General features: G+C 44.5%; 5 protein-coding genes across 8 annotated transcripts in view; 2 read left to right on the top strand and 3 right to left on the bottom strand.

The window, feature by feature from the left end:
• rab3il1 (RAB3A interacting protein (rabin3)-like 1) overlaps positions 1-1,492 on the bottom strand; it is an 8,140-nt gene extending 6,648 nt beyond the window's left edge. Inside the window, exons 1-5 of one of the 2 annotated variants that reach the window (XM_057327445.1) lie at positions 1,317-1,492; positions 893-1,185; positions 607-790; positions 437-532; positions 52-129 (exon numbers count right to left, since the gene is read on the bottom strand). In XM_057327445.1, the coding sequence (XP_057183428.1) occupies positions 52-129; positions 437-532; positions 607-741 (309 nt within the window). In that variant the 5' untranslated portion in view covers positions 742-790; positions 893-1,185; positions 1,317-1,492. The remainder of the gene's footprint in view (positions 1-51; positions 130-436; positions 533-606; positions 791-892; positions 1,186-1,316) is intronic. The other variant, XM_057327446.1, reaches the window with a different exon arrangement.
• A 585-nt stretch (positions 1,493-2,077) lies between these two features.
• Positions 2,078-7,373, top strand: best1 (bestrophin 1). Of its 2 annotated transcripts, XM_057327456.1 has the most exons (10): positions 2,078-2,222; positions 2,317-2,524; positions 2,597-2,691; positions 2,766-2,999; positions 3,601-3,755; positions 4,195-4,272; positions 4,495-4,647; positions 4,816-4,896; positions 5,250-5,401; positions 6,246-7,373. In XM_057327456.1, the coding sequence occupies exons 2-10, from the start codon at positions 2,373-2,375 to the stop codon at positions 7,180-7,182; spliced, it is 2,037 nt and encodes a 678-aa protein (XP_057183439.1). In that variant the 5' UTR covers positions 2,078-2,222; positions 2,317-2,372; the 3' UTR covers positions 7,183-7,373. The 2 variants fall into 2 exon arrangements, with proteins under 2 accessions (XP_057183439.1, XP_057183440.1); XM_057327457.1 differs by lacking the exon at positions 2,078-2,222 and having other exon boundaries at positions 2,302-2,524.
• A 1,427-nt stretch (positions 7,374-8,800) lies between these two features.
• fth1b (ferritin, heavy polypeptide 1b) lies at positions 8,801-10,469 on the bottom strand. The gene is given in 6 exon segments (XM_057327481.1): positions 8,801-9,046; positions 9,318-9,443; positions 9,492-9,604; positions 9,607-9,628; positions 9,736-9,843; positions 10,304-10,469. Coding segments are annotated over 5 exon segments (516 nt in total). The 5' UTR covers positions 9,838-9,843; positions 10,304-10,469; the 3' UTR covers positions 8,801-8,893.
• Positions 10,470-11,366: 897 nt separating this feature from the next.
• plex9.2 (PML-like exon 9.2) lies at positions 11,367-12,417 on the top strand. Its single transcript, XM_057327480.1, has 2 exons — positions 11,367-11,606; positions 11,724-12,417. The coding sequence occupies exons 1-2, from the start codon at positions 11,504-11,506 to the stop codon at positions 12,362-12,364; spliced, it is 744 nt and encodes a 247-aa protein (XP_057183463.1). The 5' UTR covers positions 11,367-11,503; the 3' UTR covers positions 12,365-12,417.
• A 339-nt stretch (positions 12,418-12,756) lies between these two features.
• mpi (mannose phosphate isomerase) overlaps positions 12,757-15,821 on the bottom strand; it is a 3,803-nt gene continuing 738 nt past the window's right edge. Inside the window, exons 2-9 of one of the 2 annotated variants that reach the window (XM_057327448.1) lie at positions 15,734-15,821; positions 15,397-15,524; positions 14,920-15,120; positions 14,702-14,843; positions 14,383-14,562; positions 14,132-14,305; positions 13,837-14,045; positions 12,757-13,763 (exon numbers count right to left, since the gene is read on the bottom strand). The exon at positions 15,734-15,821 is cut by the window's right edge and continues 9 nt beyond it. In XM_057327448.1, the coding sequence (XP_057183431.1) occupies positions 13,545-13,763; positions 13,837-14,045; positions 14,132-14,305; positions 14,383-14,562; positions 14,702-14,843; positions 14,920-15,120; positions 15,397-15,524; positions 15,734-15,749 (1,269 nt within the window). In that variant the 5' untranslated portion in view covers positions 15,750-15,821 and the 3' untranslated portion in view covers positions 12,757-13,544. The other variant, XM_057327447.1, reaches the window with a different exon arrangement.

Here is a 15,821-nt window from a genome sequence, read left to right as displayed (position 1 = left end):
GAGAGAGAGAGAGAGAGAGAGAGAGTGAGAGGGTGAGAGAGAGAGAGAGACCTTGCCCTGCGCCTCATTGAGTTGTTTCTCAGCTGTTGCTTGTTTCACGTTGGCTTCACGCACCATCTTATGAGCCTCCTAAACAAAAACAAAACAAGCAAAATCATCATTTCATACCAAATCCATTTCTCCTGTTCTTTTAAAGTGGATGAACAGAAAAACACGAGTACACAATAATGCACTTGATGTCCAGTTGATCACGGTCTCTGTGAAAATTAAACCAATGATGGTGATGTTGCGAGCAGAATGATGATGAGTTAAAGTAAAACTCCTTAAGATGATGATGTCACGTCATGCACACGCACACGCTGCACAATAGGCTTCTTCTGTCTATTATCATTGAGTGTCAATCATCTGTCAGTGATGATGTGTTAGTCCCGCCCACCTCAAAGAGACTGGCAGTTAGCTCCTCCAATTCCAGCTCGAGTTGATTCCTGACGTGAGACAGTCGGACACACTCCTCATCCTTCAACTTTAACTCCTACACACACCGAGGAAACACAGTCAAGAGAAGAGAATCAGAGAGAAGAGAATTCTGACGAGACATGACATGACCTTCTGCGCAGCGTCGAGTTGTTCTCGCAGGAACTCTGTTCCTTTCTCTCTGATCTCCAGAGATGAACTGCGCAGACGGGACATGTTATACGCGTCTCTCCTCTCAGCCGCTGTGGTCTCGTGCTCCCCGGGCATCGGTCCCCCTGCCCCCCCATCTGCCCCCTCCGACTCCAGCTCTACCAGCCTGCACGAGAAAAACACTTCACCTGTCAACCCTCCAAACATTCCTCTGACTAAACTTCAGGGCGTCTCCGGCGGCATTTCCCGTGCGCGCTCCCGCTCTTACCGTCACTCCGCTCGGACACAGGACTCTCGGCTCGCGCTCGCTGCTGACGTCAACACTCAGAATGTTGCAGAAGCGATAAAGTTACGAGGAGCAGCAGAAGAGAAGCCTGTTTGTGATTTGTGTCCCTCAAACTTTGCCCACTGAGATTGAGCAGGAAAAGATTCGGCTGTCAATCACGTCACATGACACCAGGAGGCGGACACACGCGTCACGTGACGAGCCCAGACAAATACCACAGTGTGTTCCAGCTATTCTATTCTGTGTAGGGTGGATGCTTTTCTCGTGACAGCTCGCTGTTGAAGAACATTGAATAATAATTCATGAGCAATATAAAAAACCACAAGCACACAACAGAACCGCGACGCTATTCTGATATCTACATTACTATAGTCTCATGGTTGTTGTAGGAGAATTCCAAACTCACCTCCAGATCGGGCATCTCTGCTGAAGAACACCGCCATCCCACAACAATACTTTTTCACAAGCACCTCATAACCTGGAGCAGATGTGGAGGAGATGAATTCCTCCTTCAAAAGTCTCCATGACCTGCAGATTATACTCGAGCCTCTCTCTCTCTCTCTCTCTCTCTCACACACACACACACACACACGCACACGCGCACGCACGCACGCACGCACGCACACACACACACACAGGCTTTGGTTGACTATCCCCGTGGGGACAGTCCATAGGCGTAATGTTTTTATACTGTACAAACTGTATATTCTATCCCCTATCCCTAACCCTATCCCTAAACCTAAAGATCATAGAACACTTTTTGCATTTTTAGATTTGTAAAAAATATTGTTCTGTACAATTTATTAGCTTTTTTGCCCCTGGGGACCTCAATTTTGGTCCCCACGGTGACACGAGTCCCCATGTGTTGGTGTGTATTCAGGTTTAGGTCCCCACCGGGATATACAAACATGAACACACACACACACACACACACACACACACACACACACACACACACACACACACACACACACACACACACACTCTGAATGACTGAACCGAAGCGCAGAGGCGCATCTTCTCCTCTAGAGGGCGTCCGAGAGACAGAGACCTCCATCAGCATCTGTTCACACAGTGTTCGCGTTCATTCATCATGATTTAACAGTGACTGTGTTATTAAATCGTGTGTGTGTGCGTGTTTTGTGAGATTTGTTCAGATTAAGCCCTCAGTCAGTTTTGCACAATGCTTCATTGTTATTAGAAACAGATCAAGGGTCAGGTGACCACTTCCTTCCTTCCTTCATTCATACAGTGTGTTTCAGAAACTGTGTCACACATCCATTTGATCTTTTCTACTTAGCATTCTTGAAAGGTTTAATGTTATGCTTTGCATTTTGTTTCTTTGTTCTGTGTTTTAATCATTCCTTCATTTGACAGTTTTTTATTTCTCCATGAATTTCGTCCAGAAGGGAATGGTGTTTTCTGGTGTTCAGATCTGCTGGGAGTGGACGAGCGGGCGGTAATGACGGTCACATACTCCCGGTGGGTGGCGGACGCCCGGCTGGGCACTTTTTACCGTCTGCTTCTCAGATGGAAAGGAAGCATTTATAAGCTGTTATACAGAGAGCTGCTCATCTTCGCTCTGATGTACTGCACCATCAGCTTTACGTACAGGTAAACAACTCTTCACTGACCTCACGCCTGTTCTGAGACGCGCACATGAACCTCTGAGTGTTTGATTGACAGGTGTGTGCTGGACGACGGACAGCGGAGGAGCTTTGAGAAGCTCTCCATCTACTGTGATCAGTACGCTCAGCTCATCCCCGTCTCGTTTGTGCTGGGTAAGAATACAGGTGAAGTGACACAGAGGTGAAAGGTCAGGCGTGATGGATCTGAATAACCCGTGCTGCTGCAGGTTTCTATGTGACTCTGGTGGTGTCTCGATGGTGGGGTCAGTTCGAGAGCGTCCCGTGGCCCGACCGGCTGGCGGCGCTGGTAAGCGGGCACGTGCGGGGGGCTGACGAAGGGTCCAGACTCGTCCGCAGAACTCTGGTGCGTTACGCCAACCTGTCAGGCGTTCTGATCTATCGCTCTATCAGCACGGCCGTCTACAAGAGATTCCCCACCCTGGATCATCTGCTACAGGCTGGTAAGACCCTTCACTACTGCAGTCACGTCCAGTGGGCTTCTTTTTCATACACATGTAACCTTCATTTTGTTCATTCATTCATTATTTTATTTGATTTCTTCCTTTTATTTTAAAAGAGAAATGTATGTTGAACTCGAGTTTAATATGTTTTAGTTAAAAAGCTATTTTGTGCATCTGCCCCTTAAAGGCAGCGAGTGCTCTTGGGAAAGAGAGCGAGAAGCAGCCACTTTGAGTTTGAGTTTGCGTTAGGTGGCTGTTGTGCCGATGCTTCCCAAAATGAAACTAAAGAACGTAAATCTAGGTTCCGGTGTAACCCGTGTTTTCTTCGTGTTATCCACGCTGAAGAGTGTTTACAACAGAAAAGAAAGGTTACACAGAGAATGAAGAAATATCATTGTTGTGTGCTACTGTAAGAATGTCATTGTGTTGTTGTTTTGTAAGTTGTTTGTGTTCCTGGTGACGGCGTGTGTGTGTAATAACAGAGATTATGGAGCCGGTACCGTGCAGTGTCTGGGATTTAAGCTCAAGAAGGAAACAGGGAATTATGGTCTGTCCTCATTCACTCGTCACGCTCAGTTGATCTCAGTGTTTTCTCACACAGGTCTCATGACCGCTGAAGAACTGAGACAGTTTGAGGATTTACCTTCAGCTCATAATAAATTCTGGATTCCCTGTATGTGGTTTGTCAGTCTGGCCATGAGAGCTCGGACTGAAGGACGAATCAATAATGATGTCGCCATGACCGCCATACTCACTGTAGGACTCATCACACCTGTGTGGACTGTGTGTGTGTGTGACTGTGCGTGTGTGTGTGTGTGTGTGTGTGTGTGTGTGTGTGTGTGCGTGTGTGTGTGTGTGTGTCTGACTGTGTGCGTGTGTGTGTGTGTGTGACTGTGCGTGTGTGTGTGTGTGCGTGTGTGTGTGTGTGTGTGTCTGACTGTGTGCGTGTGTGTGTGTGTGTGTGTCTGACTGTGTGCGTGTGTGTGTGTGTGTGTGTGTGTGTGTGTGTGTGTGTGTGCGTGTGTGTGTGTGTGTGTGTGTGTGTGTGTGTGTTTGTGTGTGTCTGCGTGTGTGTGTGTGTGTGTGTGTAATGAAATGTAATCTTTGCTGTATTTTAAACATTTGAGATAAAGTTGATAAGTAAATGAGACACAGTGTGTGTGTGTGTGTGTAAAGTCGTTCTTTCGTCTGTCAGGAGTTAAACACACTTCGCTCTCAGTGTATGAGACTGTATGGATATGACTGGATCAGTTTACCTCTCGTCTACACACAGGTCTGACACTTCACACACTCTAGAAATAATGTGTCAATCAATCGGATTCTGATTCTGTGATATCAAAATAACCTCGACACATGAAATCAATCCCTTTTCTCAATCACCAATGATTCTCAACATCATCTCTCAGTGTTATTTGATCTCTGATGGATCCAAATGATTCACGTGTGTTTCATATGAACAGATTTGGCATTACAGGTGTACTGTACTCTCTGACAGGTGGTGACTGTTGCCGTGTACAGTTTCTTTCTGGCTTGTCTGATTGGTCGGCAGTTTCTTGACCCCGCCCAAGGTTACCCAGGTCACAATCTTGACTTCTACCTGCCCGTCTTCACCTTACTGCAGTTCTTCTTCTATGTGGGCTGGCTGAAGGTCAGAACACCTTAGCAACCATCTCACAGTGCCATAGCAACAACCCAGACATTGTGTTAAAAACTGCTAGCAAATGACACGCATAATAACATGCTTATGTATAGAAAAAAACAAGAACACCACACTGACATCATCACAGTTCACCTAAGAAATAATGTGTGTGTTTAGGTGGCAGAGCAGCTTATAAACCCGTTTGGAGAAGATGATGATGATTTTGAGACAAACTGGTTGGTGGATCGTAATTTACAGGTAGATCATGTGATTCACACACATCATGTTTACTGTTTTATAGACGGTTTCAAAGCAACGACATAAACAAACGTTTTTTGCGCATACTCGCTTTTGTGGCCCAAACTGAAGTAAATGACATTAGCTAGCAAGTCTTGCCAGTAATACGGCAGAACAACTGTAACTTGGCTAAACTTAAACGAGACAAAGTTACACAGCCCATTCAACAAATTGTTTATTTAATACAATTATTATACAAAAAAATAAATTAAATAAATATTGATAAAATATTAGCCACTAGCCAAAGACAGACTGGAAGTTAACTTCAGGCCAGACGCGTGCAGTTACTTGAAGTGTTTTGTTTTGTTTCCCAGGTGTCTTTGCTGTCAGTGGATGAGATGTTTGATCTGGTTCCTCACATCGAACGAGACAAATACTGGAATGAATCTGAACCTCAGCCGCCTTACACAGCTGCCAGCGCTGAACACCGCAAACCATCATTTATGGGATCTGCTCTGGACATCAGGTGACTAAACACACACACACACACACACATGTTGGGTTTCCATGTTTTATGGGGACATTCCATAGACACAATGGTTTTTATACTGTACAAACTGTATATCATATTCCCTACCCCTACCCCTAACAATCACACACAACTGTCTGCTCTTTTACATTTTCACAAAAGTTCATTCTGTATGATTTATAAGCTTGTTTCCTCGTGGGGACCAAAAAATGTCCCCATACCGTTTACCAGGTGCACACACGCACGCACACACACACACACACACACACACACACACACACACACACACACACACACACACACACACACACGGCTTTGGTTGACTATCCCCGTGGGGACAGTCCATAGGCGTAATGTTTTTATACTGTACAAACTGTATATTCTATCCCCTATCCCTAACCCTATCCCTAAACCTAAAGATCATAGAACACTTTTTGCATTTTTAGATTTTCCAAAAATATTGTTCTGTACAATTTATTAGCTGTTTTGCCCATGAGGACCTCAATTTTGGTCCCCACAGTGACACGAGTCCCCATGTGTTGGTGTGTGTTCAGGTTTAGGTCCCCACCGGGATATACAAACACAAACACACACACACACACACACACACACACACACACACACACACACACACAGGGACACACAGTCACAGATACACACACACACACGTATTGGTATCTTTGTGGGGACTCAGGTTTAAATTAGTCGATACAGATTAACAATAGTTTCCTAACAGATATCAGCAAGGACATTAAAGTTCAATAAAAATATTGTCAAAAACAAAGTGTTATTTTGTGTAACAGAACGCAGGGTCAGTTGTCTCTCTCTCTCTCTCTGTCAGTGTTCCCAAAGAGGAAATGGAATTCCAGCAGCACAATCTGGAGCAGATTAAAGAAAATGAAGAAGCCAATCATTCCACTCCATTTCTGGGCAGCTTGAGTCGTCTGCTGGGCGTTCAGTCCCCCAGTTACCCTCGGCCATCGCCCTCGTCTCGTGTCTCTCTCCTGCTCCGTCGCCCCAGAGCTCCGTTCTCCCGCTTCCCTCTTTACCTGCAACCCGAAAGCCCTCCGATGCCCGGGCATGGGCGGAACATAGCCGAGGACGCCTTCTCTTCCATGCCTCTGTATGAAAGACCGGGTTTCTACAGCTGTCCACAGACGCCCATCCACTGCGTTCCACGACCCAGACCTCGAAGAGTTCAGGGCGACTGTGCAAACAGCTCCACCTCCCTGACACAACATCCGCTGGGGTCAGAAGTCCCGGCTCCGCCCGAAACGCCCGGCCACCTGTCACCACCTCCTTCATCTGCCTTCCCTTGGGTGAACGAAGACACAGAACGTCCGGCTTTCTCCTTTCCTGACCCGGTGCCCGAGCTGTGCCCTCCAGCCAAATTACAGGGTCTGTTGTCCCACCGTCCGCTGCCCCTGCGACTCTCTCTGGAAACCTCTCTGACCGGAGAGGGTCAGTCGGCCCCCCCGAGCGCCCGTGCATCGGGGGCGTCAGTGTTTTCTTTCACTCCTTCATCTTGGCCACACACTGCCAGTTCAGGAAGCGTGAACGTCCCCACGGCAGCTAACAGCAACAACAACTTCAACACGCGCAACGGTGGCGTGAATAACCCCTGGCCAATCAGCAGAAGCAACACCGCCAACGCAGCCAATCCCATCACCACAACTCCCACAGACGCTCAGCAGACAGCCAATCAACACAACTCTCCCAATGACTCTGGAATCTCATTGGCTGAGGGCGATCTGTTGGCTAGGGTGAGAGAGAAATGAAGCTCCGGTGGTCGAGCCAGACTTCGCTCTGATTGGTCAGCTGAGACACTCAGATGATGACATCAGTCAAGAATCAAGGCGGCCAAACTTTGACTGTTTCAAATGAATAAACCTTGTATTACAATGAATTATTATAAAAGATGTCATGTCACTCCTAATCCATGACAGAATAAAATATTATTTTATCATTCTGTCGATGTAGATTTCATTCTGAATGACATGAGCCGCTGTTTTTTACAAAAGCGTGTTACTTACTTTTTTACATGTGCTATCCTGTTCCTTTCATTAGTTTTTAGGTCTTGCCTGTTTTGCACTAAACATTGTAACAAACGATTTCATTTTGTTTGTGTTTCTGTTCTAACCACTAGACTGATGTACGCCATACAAAACATCGGTAAATCTTACAGGTTATCATCAACTCTTTTCAGCCATATAGTGACAGACAGAGAACACTTGTTAAAGGGGTCATATGGCGTGAACACGTGTTGTTCTGTGTCTTTGGTGTGTTATAAGTTGCATGTATTAGACACGTAAAATTGCAGAAATGAAAGTGTGGGAACAAAAGATGCATTCTATGTAAAGCGAATGCTCACCCAGACCTGCCTGAAACACCTCGTGTAGCCACACCCCCACAAATCTACATCAGTTGGTGGTCTGATTGGACTAAGACCGCCCAAATGTAGACTCAAGTAAGGTGGGCGTACCTGTCAGTACAATTGAAGAGGAACCTGATGTTCCAAATATGGTCAGAGGCGTTACACGCTTGCAGTATTCCACCAATCACTACGCACTGGTTAACTGGCCAATCACAGCACACCTCGCTTTTCAGAGCCATGAGCTTTGTTAAACATCAGCGCGTTTCAGAGAGGCGGAGCAAAGAGGAGATACAAACATGCACGTGTGTGGAAAATACAGCGTTTTTTAAACTTTAAATGGTGTATACACATTACATCACATCTAAAACAAACCATAATATTCCTTTTAGCCGTGTCATATCACCCCTTTAATGTTGTATTACACATTTAATGAAGTTATGTTCGACAGTATACTGAGAATATTTCTGGCATCTGTTCTCCAGAAGTTTCATTCATTACATTCTGCAGTCTGGAGATGTTTACACAAGATGATCTGAAAAGTCACTCAAATATTCATGTATAAAGTCGTGTGTTCATTTTTTTCCAGAAGTCATGTGAGTTACCCCTAACACTGAATGAGTGAAAGTTCTTGATCTTATACCATGGTCTGTTTGAATACTGGATTCTGATTGGCTGGAAGGTGATGTAATGCACGGGTTGTTCCAGTCAGTTTGATCCACACTTAACTTGGCAAATGACCATGGTATAAGCATTAAAGGATTTTAATGCACTTCACAGAGGCAACCACCGTCCGCTCCGCATGGTTTTTGGCCTCCCTTACTTGTTTTACTGACTCACTTTCACTTGCCAGGAAAAACGTTATAAATTTTGCATCCACTTCATAGACGTCGTCATCATTTATTCATGTCTGTGCTCAGATTTCTCCTCGGCCAGGAAAACATTAGAAGATAAAAGAACTTGAATAGATGACAAAGAAACCTTTAATGTTTTTATTCAAAGTGATTTGTTAACATCTGGCCAGTGTTTTGTACTGTCTTTGGGTCACTGGCATTACGGCTTCTATTAAAACTCCAGAGAGGTCGTGCCGTGACTCTCGGCTCATGAAGACGTGACAATCACTGTTTTCCCAGAGTGTGTCTGTCCAACAGATATTCTGCCATGTTATTCTGAGGAGCACCCATTCTCCTCAAACTGCCCACCCAATCAGAGAGCTCCTTAATGGACTTCACCTGTTCGTCCAGATAATGTGTCTCCAGAAAATCACAAACCTGCCGTGACAGAGAGAAAGAGAGAATCGAATCCTTCTACACAACACAACAGATAGAAGGTAAAGAATGCATTTTCTTCCCCATCCCAGCGTCTCAATTCACCTATACTATTAATGTTTGAGTCCGCATTGATCTACACTTCAAATCTTCACCAAAATCCGGAAACTTCATTTCAACGTGCTATGATTTGTGACATACTAATAGAATTTTAGTACGAATACTATTTAGGACGGATAGTGTGCATATGTTTCTGTGTGTGTAGTGTACTCACGTGTGCATCATTGTGTTGGGTTGCCACCTTGTGAAGCTCCAGCAGTGAGAGATTGACACTCTTTTCCAGAGCCAGAGAACATTCCAACACTTCCAGACCACTGCCCCACTCATCCCGATGCGGCTTCTGCACACAAACCAACATTCAGAGAGAGAGAGAGAGCGAGATTCAGACCTTGATGTCCTGCAGGTAGATTCGACCTCCTCTTTGGTTCTGCAGGCTCATCAGTTTCTCAGCATGTTCTCGCTCCTCTTTAGACTGCTCATGGAAAAACTTGGCAAAGCTTTGTCATCCCTGTCAAAATAATACGCCTGAGGAGACAAAGACTTAAATCACATGACACCCAGAGAACACGTTTTTATAAATATACACTGTAATATAATCTCACACGCGTCTGATCTCTCTCTCTCTCTCTCACCATGGACAGGTAAACATATGAAGCGTAGAGCTCCAGGTAAATCTGTCTGTTGATGGCTGCTTCACACTCCTGATGAAAGTTCTGTCTCACCTGAGATGTCATGATTCTCTACACACAGTTGTAAACTGAGCATTATCATAAAGAAAAACATTACCGTTTATTTACCCATTAGCTATAAAAAAATATTTAGACCAGAATATATATACAGTATATATATTTACATCATATCGCTTTCGGTATCCAAAGAAAGTAAAAAGTCCCTTCTTTTTAATATTATATTTCATATTAAATGTATATTTAAAACGGGTAAAGGAGTATAAATCCAGTACATAATAATGGCAAATGCCAATCATATAAATTGTTAACCACAACAAATAATTTGACATTTCATTTTTTAAGATATTGAACATATACAATCTTTGGTCCATCTGAAAATGAAATTTTATTCTAGATCTACTGCACAATGTACAGAACGCATATATATATATATATATATATATATATATATATGTAAATGTATTTATATTTTGATTCAAACGTCACATAAAAAATAACCTACCGTACCTACCCTGAGTGTTTGTTTATGAGCTGTAGACTGAAGTTGATGTGGTAAATGTCGATCTTGAAGTTCAAAAAATCTCTCAGACAAAGAAGGTTCAGGTGTCAAGGAGTTAACTTTATTCGATCAGGCCAAACAAAGTGAGATGTCCCCAGTCATCTGAAAACTTGGTGTTTTCCAGCCTACAGTTATAGTGAAACTTAGGAAAGGAGGTTCTTTCCTAAACCAACCAGGTAAATTCCCTTTATCTTTTATTTTTATTATCCAATCATTCTCGTGTGCCACTATTATTTTCTAGGCAGCAAGGTTTGTATCTAATGGTGGAATGTCGACCTTTACTTGGTTTTTTAAAAATAAGTTTTCCTGTTGGTACCAGTTTTCAGGCCTCAAAGTGAACTACATGTTCAACCTTCTGAACTTTATCTAGGTCAGACCTCAAACAGATCTCAAAGACATCACTGAATTTTATATTGCTGAAATCTGTTCTATACTTGGTTAAAATGATTAAAATATACTTATATATTCAAACAACACTCAATCAATGCTTAAGTATACTGATTATGTCATTAAATCATCTTCATATATTAACTTGTAACACTCAATCATTGGTCTGATTATTAACACATCTATGGTAATATCATTCCTATGAATACTTCTTATAAGTGGGGTGTACAACAGAACCCAAAAGTGCAATGTGCAAATACAACAATCAACAAAATGACACAAAATGATCAGAATTATGCACAATAAAGTCACGCGTGATTTCTCAATACGCACAAAAAATAATCGACACGAACACACACTGCAGAGTGAAGAAACGGGACGTGAAGTGTGTGTTATATGATCAACACTAAATTATAGGCTTGTTGACGCAAACATGCGCACGTTATATTCACGAATAATCCCGAAGGTCACTTTTCAAAATAAAAATCGCGATTACGACTAAAAATGAACACGATCATGGGATTTTATTGGAACTGGAAACTGTGAACGCCCTAAAAACATAAATAAAAAGAACATAAACAAACTAATTTTAACAATGAATATACTGGTCCAGTCCACCTGAGGGCGCTGTTGAATGATATGAATCAGTCCGTCTGTGACGTTGAATGACAAAGCGTCAGGTACGTCCAGTCGTGACGTTAATTAATATTCATAAAACACTGCCTGTGATTGGTTAGCTCGCGTTTAACAGTTTCATATTCATGAATGCGCATGCGCCATAGACACAACACGAGTGGATCTGACGAAATGGAGATGTCACAGCCTGCAGTGTGTACTGTGTTCTTTGATTTAGAAACCACTGGCCTCGGTTAGTCACTTTACTTTGTAAACTTGATAAACTGCAGCTGGTCATGACTGTGTATCAACACTTAATGAGCTGCCTATCTAGACAACACGTGTGATGTCATTTCTGGTGTGTGTTTAGATCTCTCGTGTGATATCGTCCAGCTGGCTGCAGTCTGTGGACATCACACATTGAATCTCTTCATGGTTCCTCGACGCCCCATTCAGCCCGGGGCGTCCCGAGTGACGGGCTTCCGGGTGACACGACGCCGTCTGTTTCTGCGCGGCAGGCCCGTGCTCACGAACTCCCTCCGTGAGTCTCTGGTGTCCTTCATCACCTTCCTTCACGTGCTGGGTCGGCCTCTGCTGGCGGGACACAACATCCGCAGGTTCGACTGTCACGTTTTGGCCCGAGCTCTGGATGAGTTCAGTCTCTGGTCAGATTTTCAGAGAGGAGTTTCTGGACTCGTGGACACTCTTCCTTTGGCCCGACAGCTTCTTAAAGACCGCGGACTGAAGAGCTTCACTCAGGAGAATCTGGTGAAAAACCTGCTGGGCGTTTCATACGCGGCTCATGACGCTCTGGAGGACGCGCGGGCCCTTCAGAAACTCTACCGGGCCCTGACACCCACAGCCAATCACATTCAAAGACACGTGTTTACTCTGGACTCGTTGGCCACGGCAGGTGTCAGTCAAACATCAGATTTATCAGAGCGTTTTAAAACAGCTGTGAACGTCACAGAGGAACGTCACAGCTCCGTCAGTTCGTCATCTAGAGTTTGAATATGATTTTAAACTGTCCTGTTTCTGTTCTTTAATAAACACATTGAAATGTATTGTGTGTCAATGTTAACGTTGTTTAAAATGCACAGCTGTGATAGAGATGACGTGCGCGTGCGCAATGAGTGGATTCTTGTCATTTTAAAGAAAATTTACGTTAATGTTAGATGGGATTTTTCTTCAAAACGAGAGCCAAATGACGACAAGAGCACAAACGGTAATGTTACTGTTCATTAAATCAATAACAAAATCAAACATCATCGTATGAAAGGTTTCTGCACGTGTGTGTGTGTTAACGCCCTGTCTCTAAACAATGACACGCAGAGTTTCACCTTTGTGCAGGAAACCTGTTAGATAAGTGAAGTCATAAAAACACTGATGAGAAATAATCAGGTGAAGAGTACACAAGTGTTTATTTCGCATGACATTAGTCAAACACATGCTTCATACGTGTACATGCTCCCATCCCTCTTTTAAACACGTTAAGATTCAGAATCACGTTTAAAGAGGAATTCCCAGAATCCTTTGTGCTCATCATCATCACACACTGCTAGTGTAACGACACTTACAGGAATAAAGAAGAAACATTTTGAGGTAACAGGTCACCTTGCGTCTCTCACAAAAGTGGTTTGCTCTGCTTCAAGCTTTATAAGAACAAACCCAATAAACCCTTCAACCGTCTTCATGGTGTTTCAACAGTAACAGTATGAAAAACTGATCTAAAAAAGAGGAAGTTTCATTCCAACCAGATTTGATTGTAAAATTACAAATGTCCTCCCTCTGGATGTGTATCATTATGGTATTGTGCAAAAGTCCTAATGGCAAAACCAAGAGAACTCATGCATCAGCCGTGCAGCGTCTCTCAACAACAAACGCACCTTATTTACTTTCTCAAAACCCATTCTTTAAAACGTCTAGAGTGCGATTATCATCAGTCAGATCTCAGACACTGCTGGAGCTGACCGTTTTCATGGCTTCGTGTTGACTTTACGGTAAAACCGCCACATGAACTCACAGCTTTATACATTTCAAAATGACATGCAGAAACATTTCAACCTGGCAGAATGGTCATTACACCTGCTTCATTATTGATATTTCAGTGTTTATTTGGCAATCATTTTAACAGTAAACATGTTGGTCATGCTTGGAGTTATTCTGCAACACGTCGAGATGAGATTCTGTCCTACAGTAAACAGCAGGCTCGGAACATGGTCACGCCCGACGATGACATCACCTGTAACGAGACGCTCTCATTGGCTGAAATGAAAAGCACAGAGCCTCTCTGTAGAGTGATGTCAGAGAGTGCCGCAGCGGAGGAGGCCACGGCTTCTCCTTCTACGACCAATAGAATGCCGGCAGATTCCAGCGCGCTCACCGTGTACTGCTGGACTGACGCCGGTGTCTACACAAAACACATCTGAATGAACTGAAGTTGTGCCTGCATATGTGTGAAGCGTGAAGCGTCATCGACGCACCTGTATTCTCATGACAGTGAAGTCGGCCACGGGTGGGTCGTACAGGTAGACGCAGGGGTCCGAGTGGTCCTGCACGCACGGGAAGATTTTGCAGCTGGCCGGAGCAGGACGATAGTTCAGCATCTCACACAGCGTGTCCACATCGATGTATTTGGGAGTCAGTCCGGCACGTACGGTGTTATCAGAACACGCCATGCACTCCACACAGTCTGAAACATGAAGGAACACCAATGTTAAAACACGATATCAACACGTGAAGTGAACAATACCGAACAGCTGTGTGTTGACCTCTGACCTCCAGAAAGATAGGCGTGAGGCTCATTGGCGCCCAGAAACATGGCCTCGCCCGGCCGCAGCACCATACGATTGAGAAAGTAGATGGAGAAACATCCGACATCTCCCGGATACTGGGAATGTAACCGTAGCAACAGTTCTCCGTTACTGCTGGATGAGTCTCTGCCTGCCGCCTCTGAACACAACACACGTGTCATCACTCACACAATCATCTTCTTCTTCTTATTTCTGCTCAGGTTTCCTTCGTCTCACCTTCCTCAGAGATGCGTTTGACCAGCACGTTGAGCTGATCCACCAACAGTTTCTTCTCGCAGTTCATCATGCGTGTGAAACACTTCTTCAGCGCGTGAGTCGTGCGCTCGGGGTCGTCCCGAGAGCTCTGGAGATCCTCGGCAGCTTCAGCGCTCACTAGTGCACGGAACTCTGGCACATCTGACGCACAAACACACAGAACATTTCACTTCTGTAATCTGACATTTAGAATTGGAGGAAGGAAGAGATGTATGACATCAGACACACATGACTTGAAATAGAATCAAGTTTGATCATCTTCAGTTTTGTCAACACTCACTTTGGAGAAAGTTGAGGATTTCTTCCACCGGCCGAAAGCCACAGAGCCCCTCAAACTGCGTGAGGGCCACGGCCATCTCGGGCTTGTGGTTACTGTCAGGGTAATGTTCTGGAAACTGAGCGTGAAGTCTGGCCGCCAACTCCTGTCGAGAACAACAAAAGACCCTTAGGACCGCAGTGCAGCGCAGCCGTACGGGTAAAGAACCGTAGGTACCGTACTCTGTTGGGATGTGCCTGGATGGACAGAGCCGTGTTGACGGACAGCACTTTGAAGAGGAAGGGTAGCTGCCCGTGGAATGTGTCTTTGACCTTTGACCCCAGGCTTCCTGGGAAATCTGCAATCCACTGCCCCAGTGTCCTCTGGGATATCCGGTTGTCTTTGATGAGAGCGTCGCCTTTGGGATGAGCGCCCATCCAGAGCTACGGCGAGGACGAGAATGAAAAACACACCAACGATGCTTGTCATCTGAATGACCGTTGTTGAGTTATTAATAGAGAAATGTCAAACTGACCTTTAAGTGAACAGCTATTTACAGACTCTGTGTGTGTGCCATAAACAACAACTTAACTAATGTGGTAAAAGAATAATTCACAGAATAATGAAAACGTACAATCACGTGATCCACAGAACATCGCACAAGTTTGTAATGATATGGGATGGATATTCTCTGATTGATTTGAGGGGTGTGTCAGTACCTCTGCATAGGGTTCATCATGGTGTATGACGGCCTGAGGGTCTCCACCGAGCACGAGCCGGGCGACCTCACTGTCCAGACCCACTTTACCCCACGCGTAGTTCTGTACCACACAGCACAGAGGAAACACTGCACACACACGAGACACAAAACAGCCTTCATAAGAAATACCGCAATAAACACCAACCGATCGAGCCGCGAATAACACAAACACACACACCACCATCACACTTCATCCGTCAGTTTAAAGCAGAAACATCTGTGCGCGCGCGCGCGTGTGTGTGTGGCTTAAATTAAGACAAAAATGTGTAAATGAGAAACTGAAGTACTGAACTGACCTTTTACTTCCGCCATGTTTGCGACGTGTGTGACGTCAGCGTTCGCCAACCAATCACGAGCCTCTAGGATCCTATTGAGCACATTATT

This window comes from Triplophysa rosa, unplaced genomic scaffold (genome assembly GCF_024868665.1).
Source record: "Triplophysa rosa unplaced genomic scaffold, Trosa_1v2 scaffold232_ERROPOS241259, whole genome shotgun sequence".
NCBI classification, from domain to species: Eukaryota; Metazoa; Chordata; class Actinopteri; order Cypriniformes; family Nemacheilidae; genus Triplophysa; species Triplophysa rosa.
This window is presented reverse-complemented; position numbering and strand designations above follow the sequence as displayed.

Bases quoted from the DNA above. Each gene is read 5' to 3' on its own strand.
- plex9.2 (XM_057327480.1), top strand. From the start codon at position 11,504: ATGCGCATGCGCCATAGACACAACACGAGTGGATCTGACGAAATGGAG. The intron at 11,607-11,723 runs GTTAGTCACTTT...GTGTGTGTTTAG, and splicing joins TTTAGAAACCACTGGCCTCG to ATCTCTCGTGTGATATCGTC.
- best1 (XM_057327456.1), top strand. From the start codon at position 2,373: ATGACGGTCACATACTCCCGGTGGGTGGCGGACGCCCGGCTGGGCACT. The intron at 3,000-3,600 runs GTAAGACCCTTC...TTTCTCACACAG, and splicing joins GGATCATCTGCTACAGGCTG to GTCTCATGACCGCTGAAGAA. The intron at 4,648-4,815 runs GTCAGAACACCT...GTGTGTGTTTAG, and splicing joins TCTATGTGGGCTGGCTGAAG to GTGGCAGAGCAGCTTATAAA.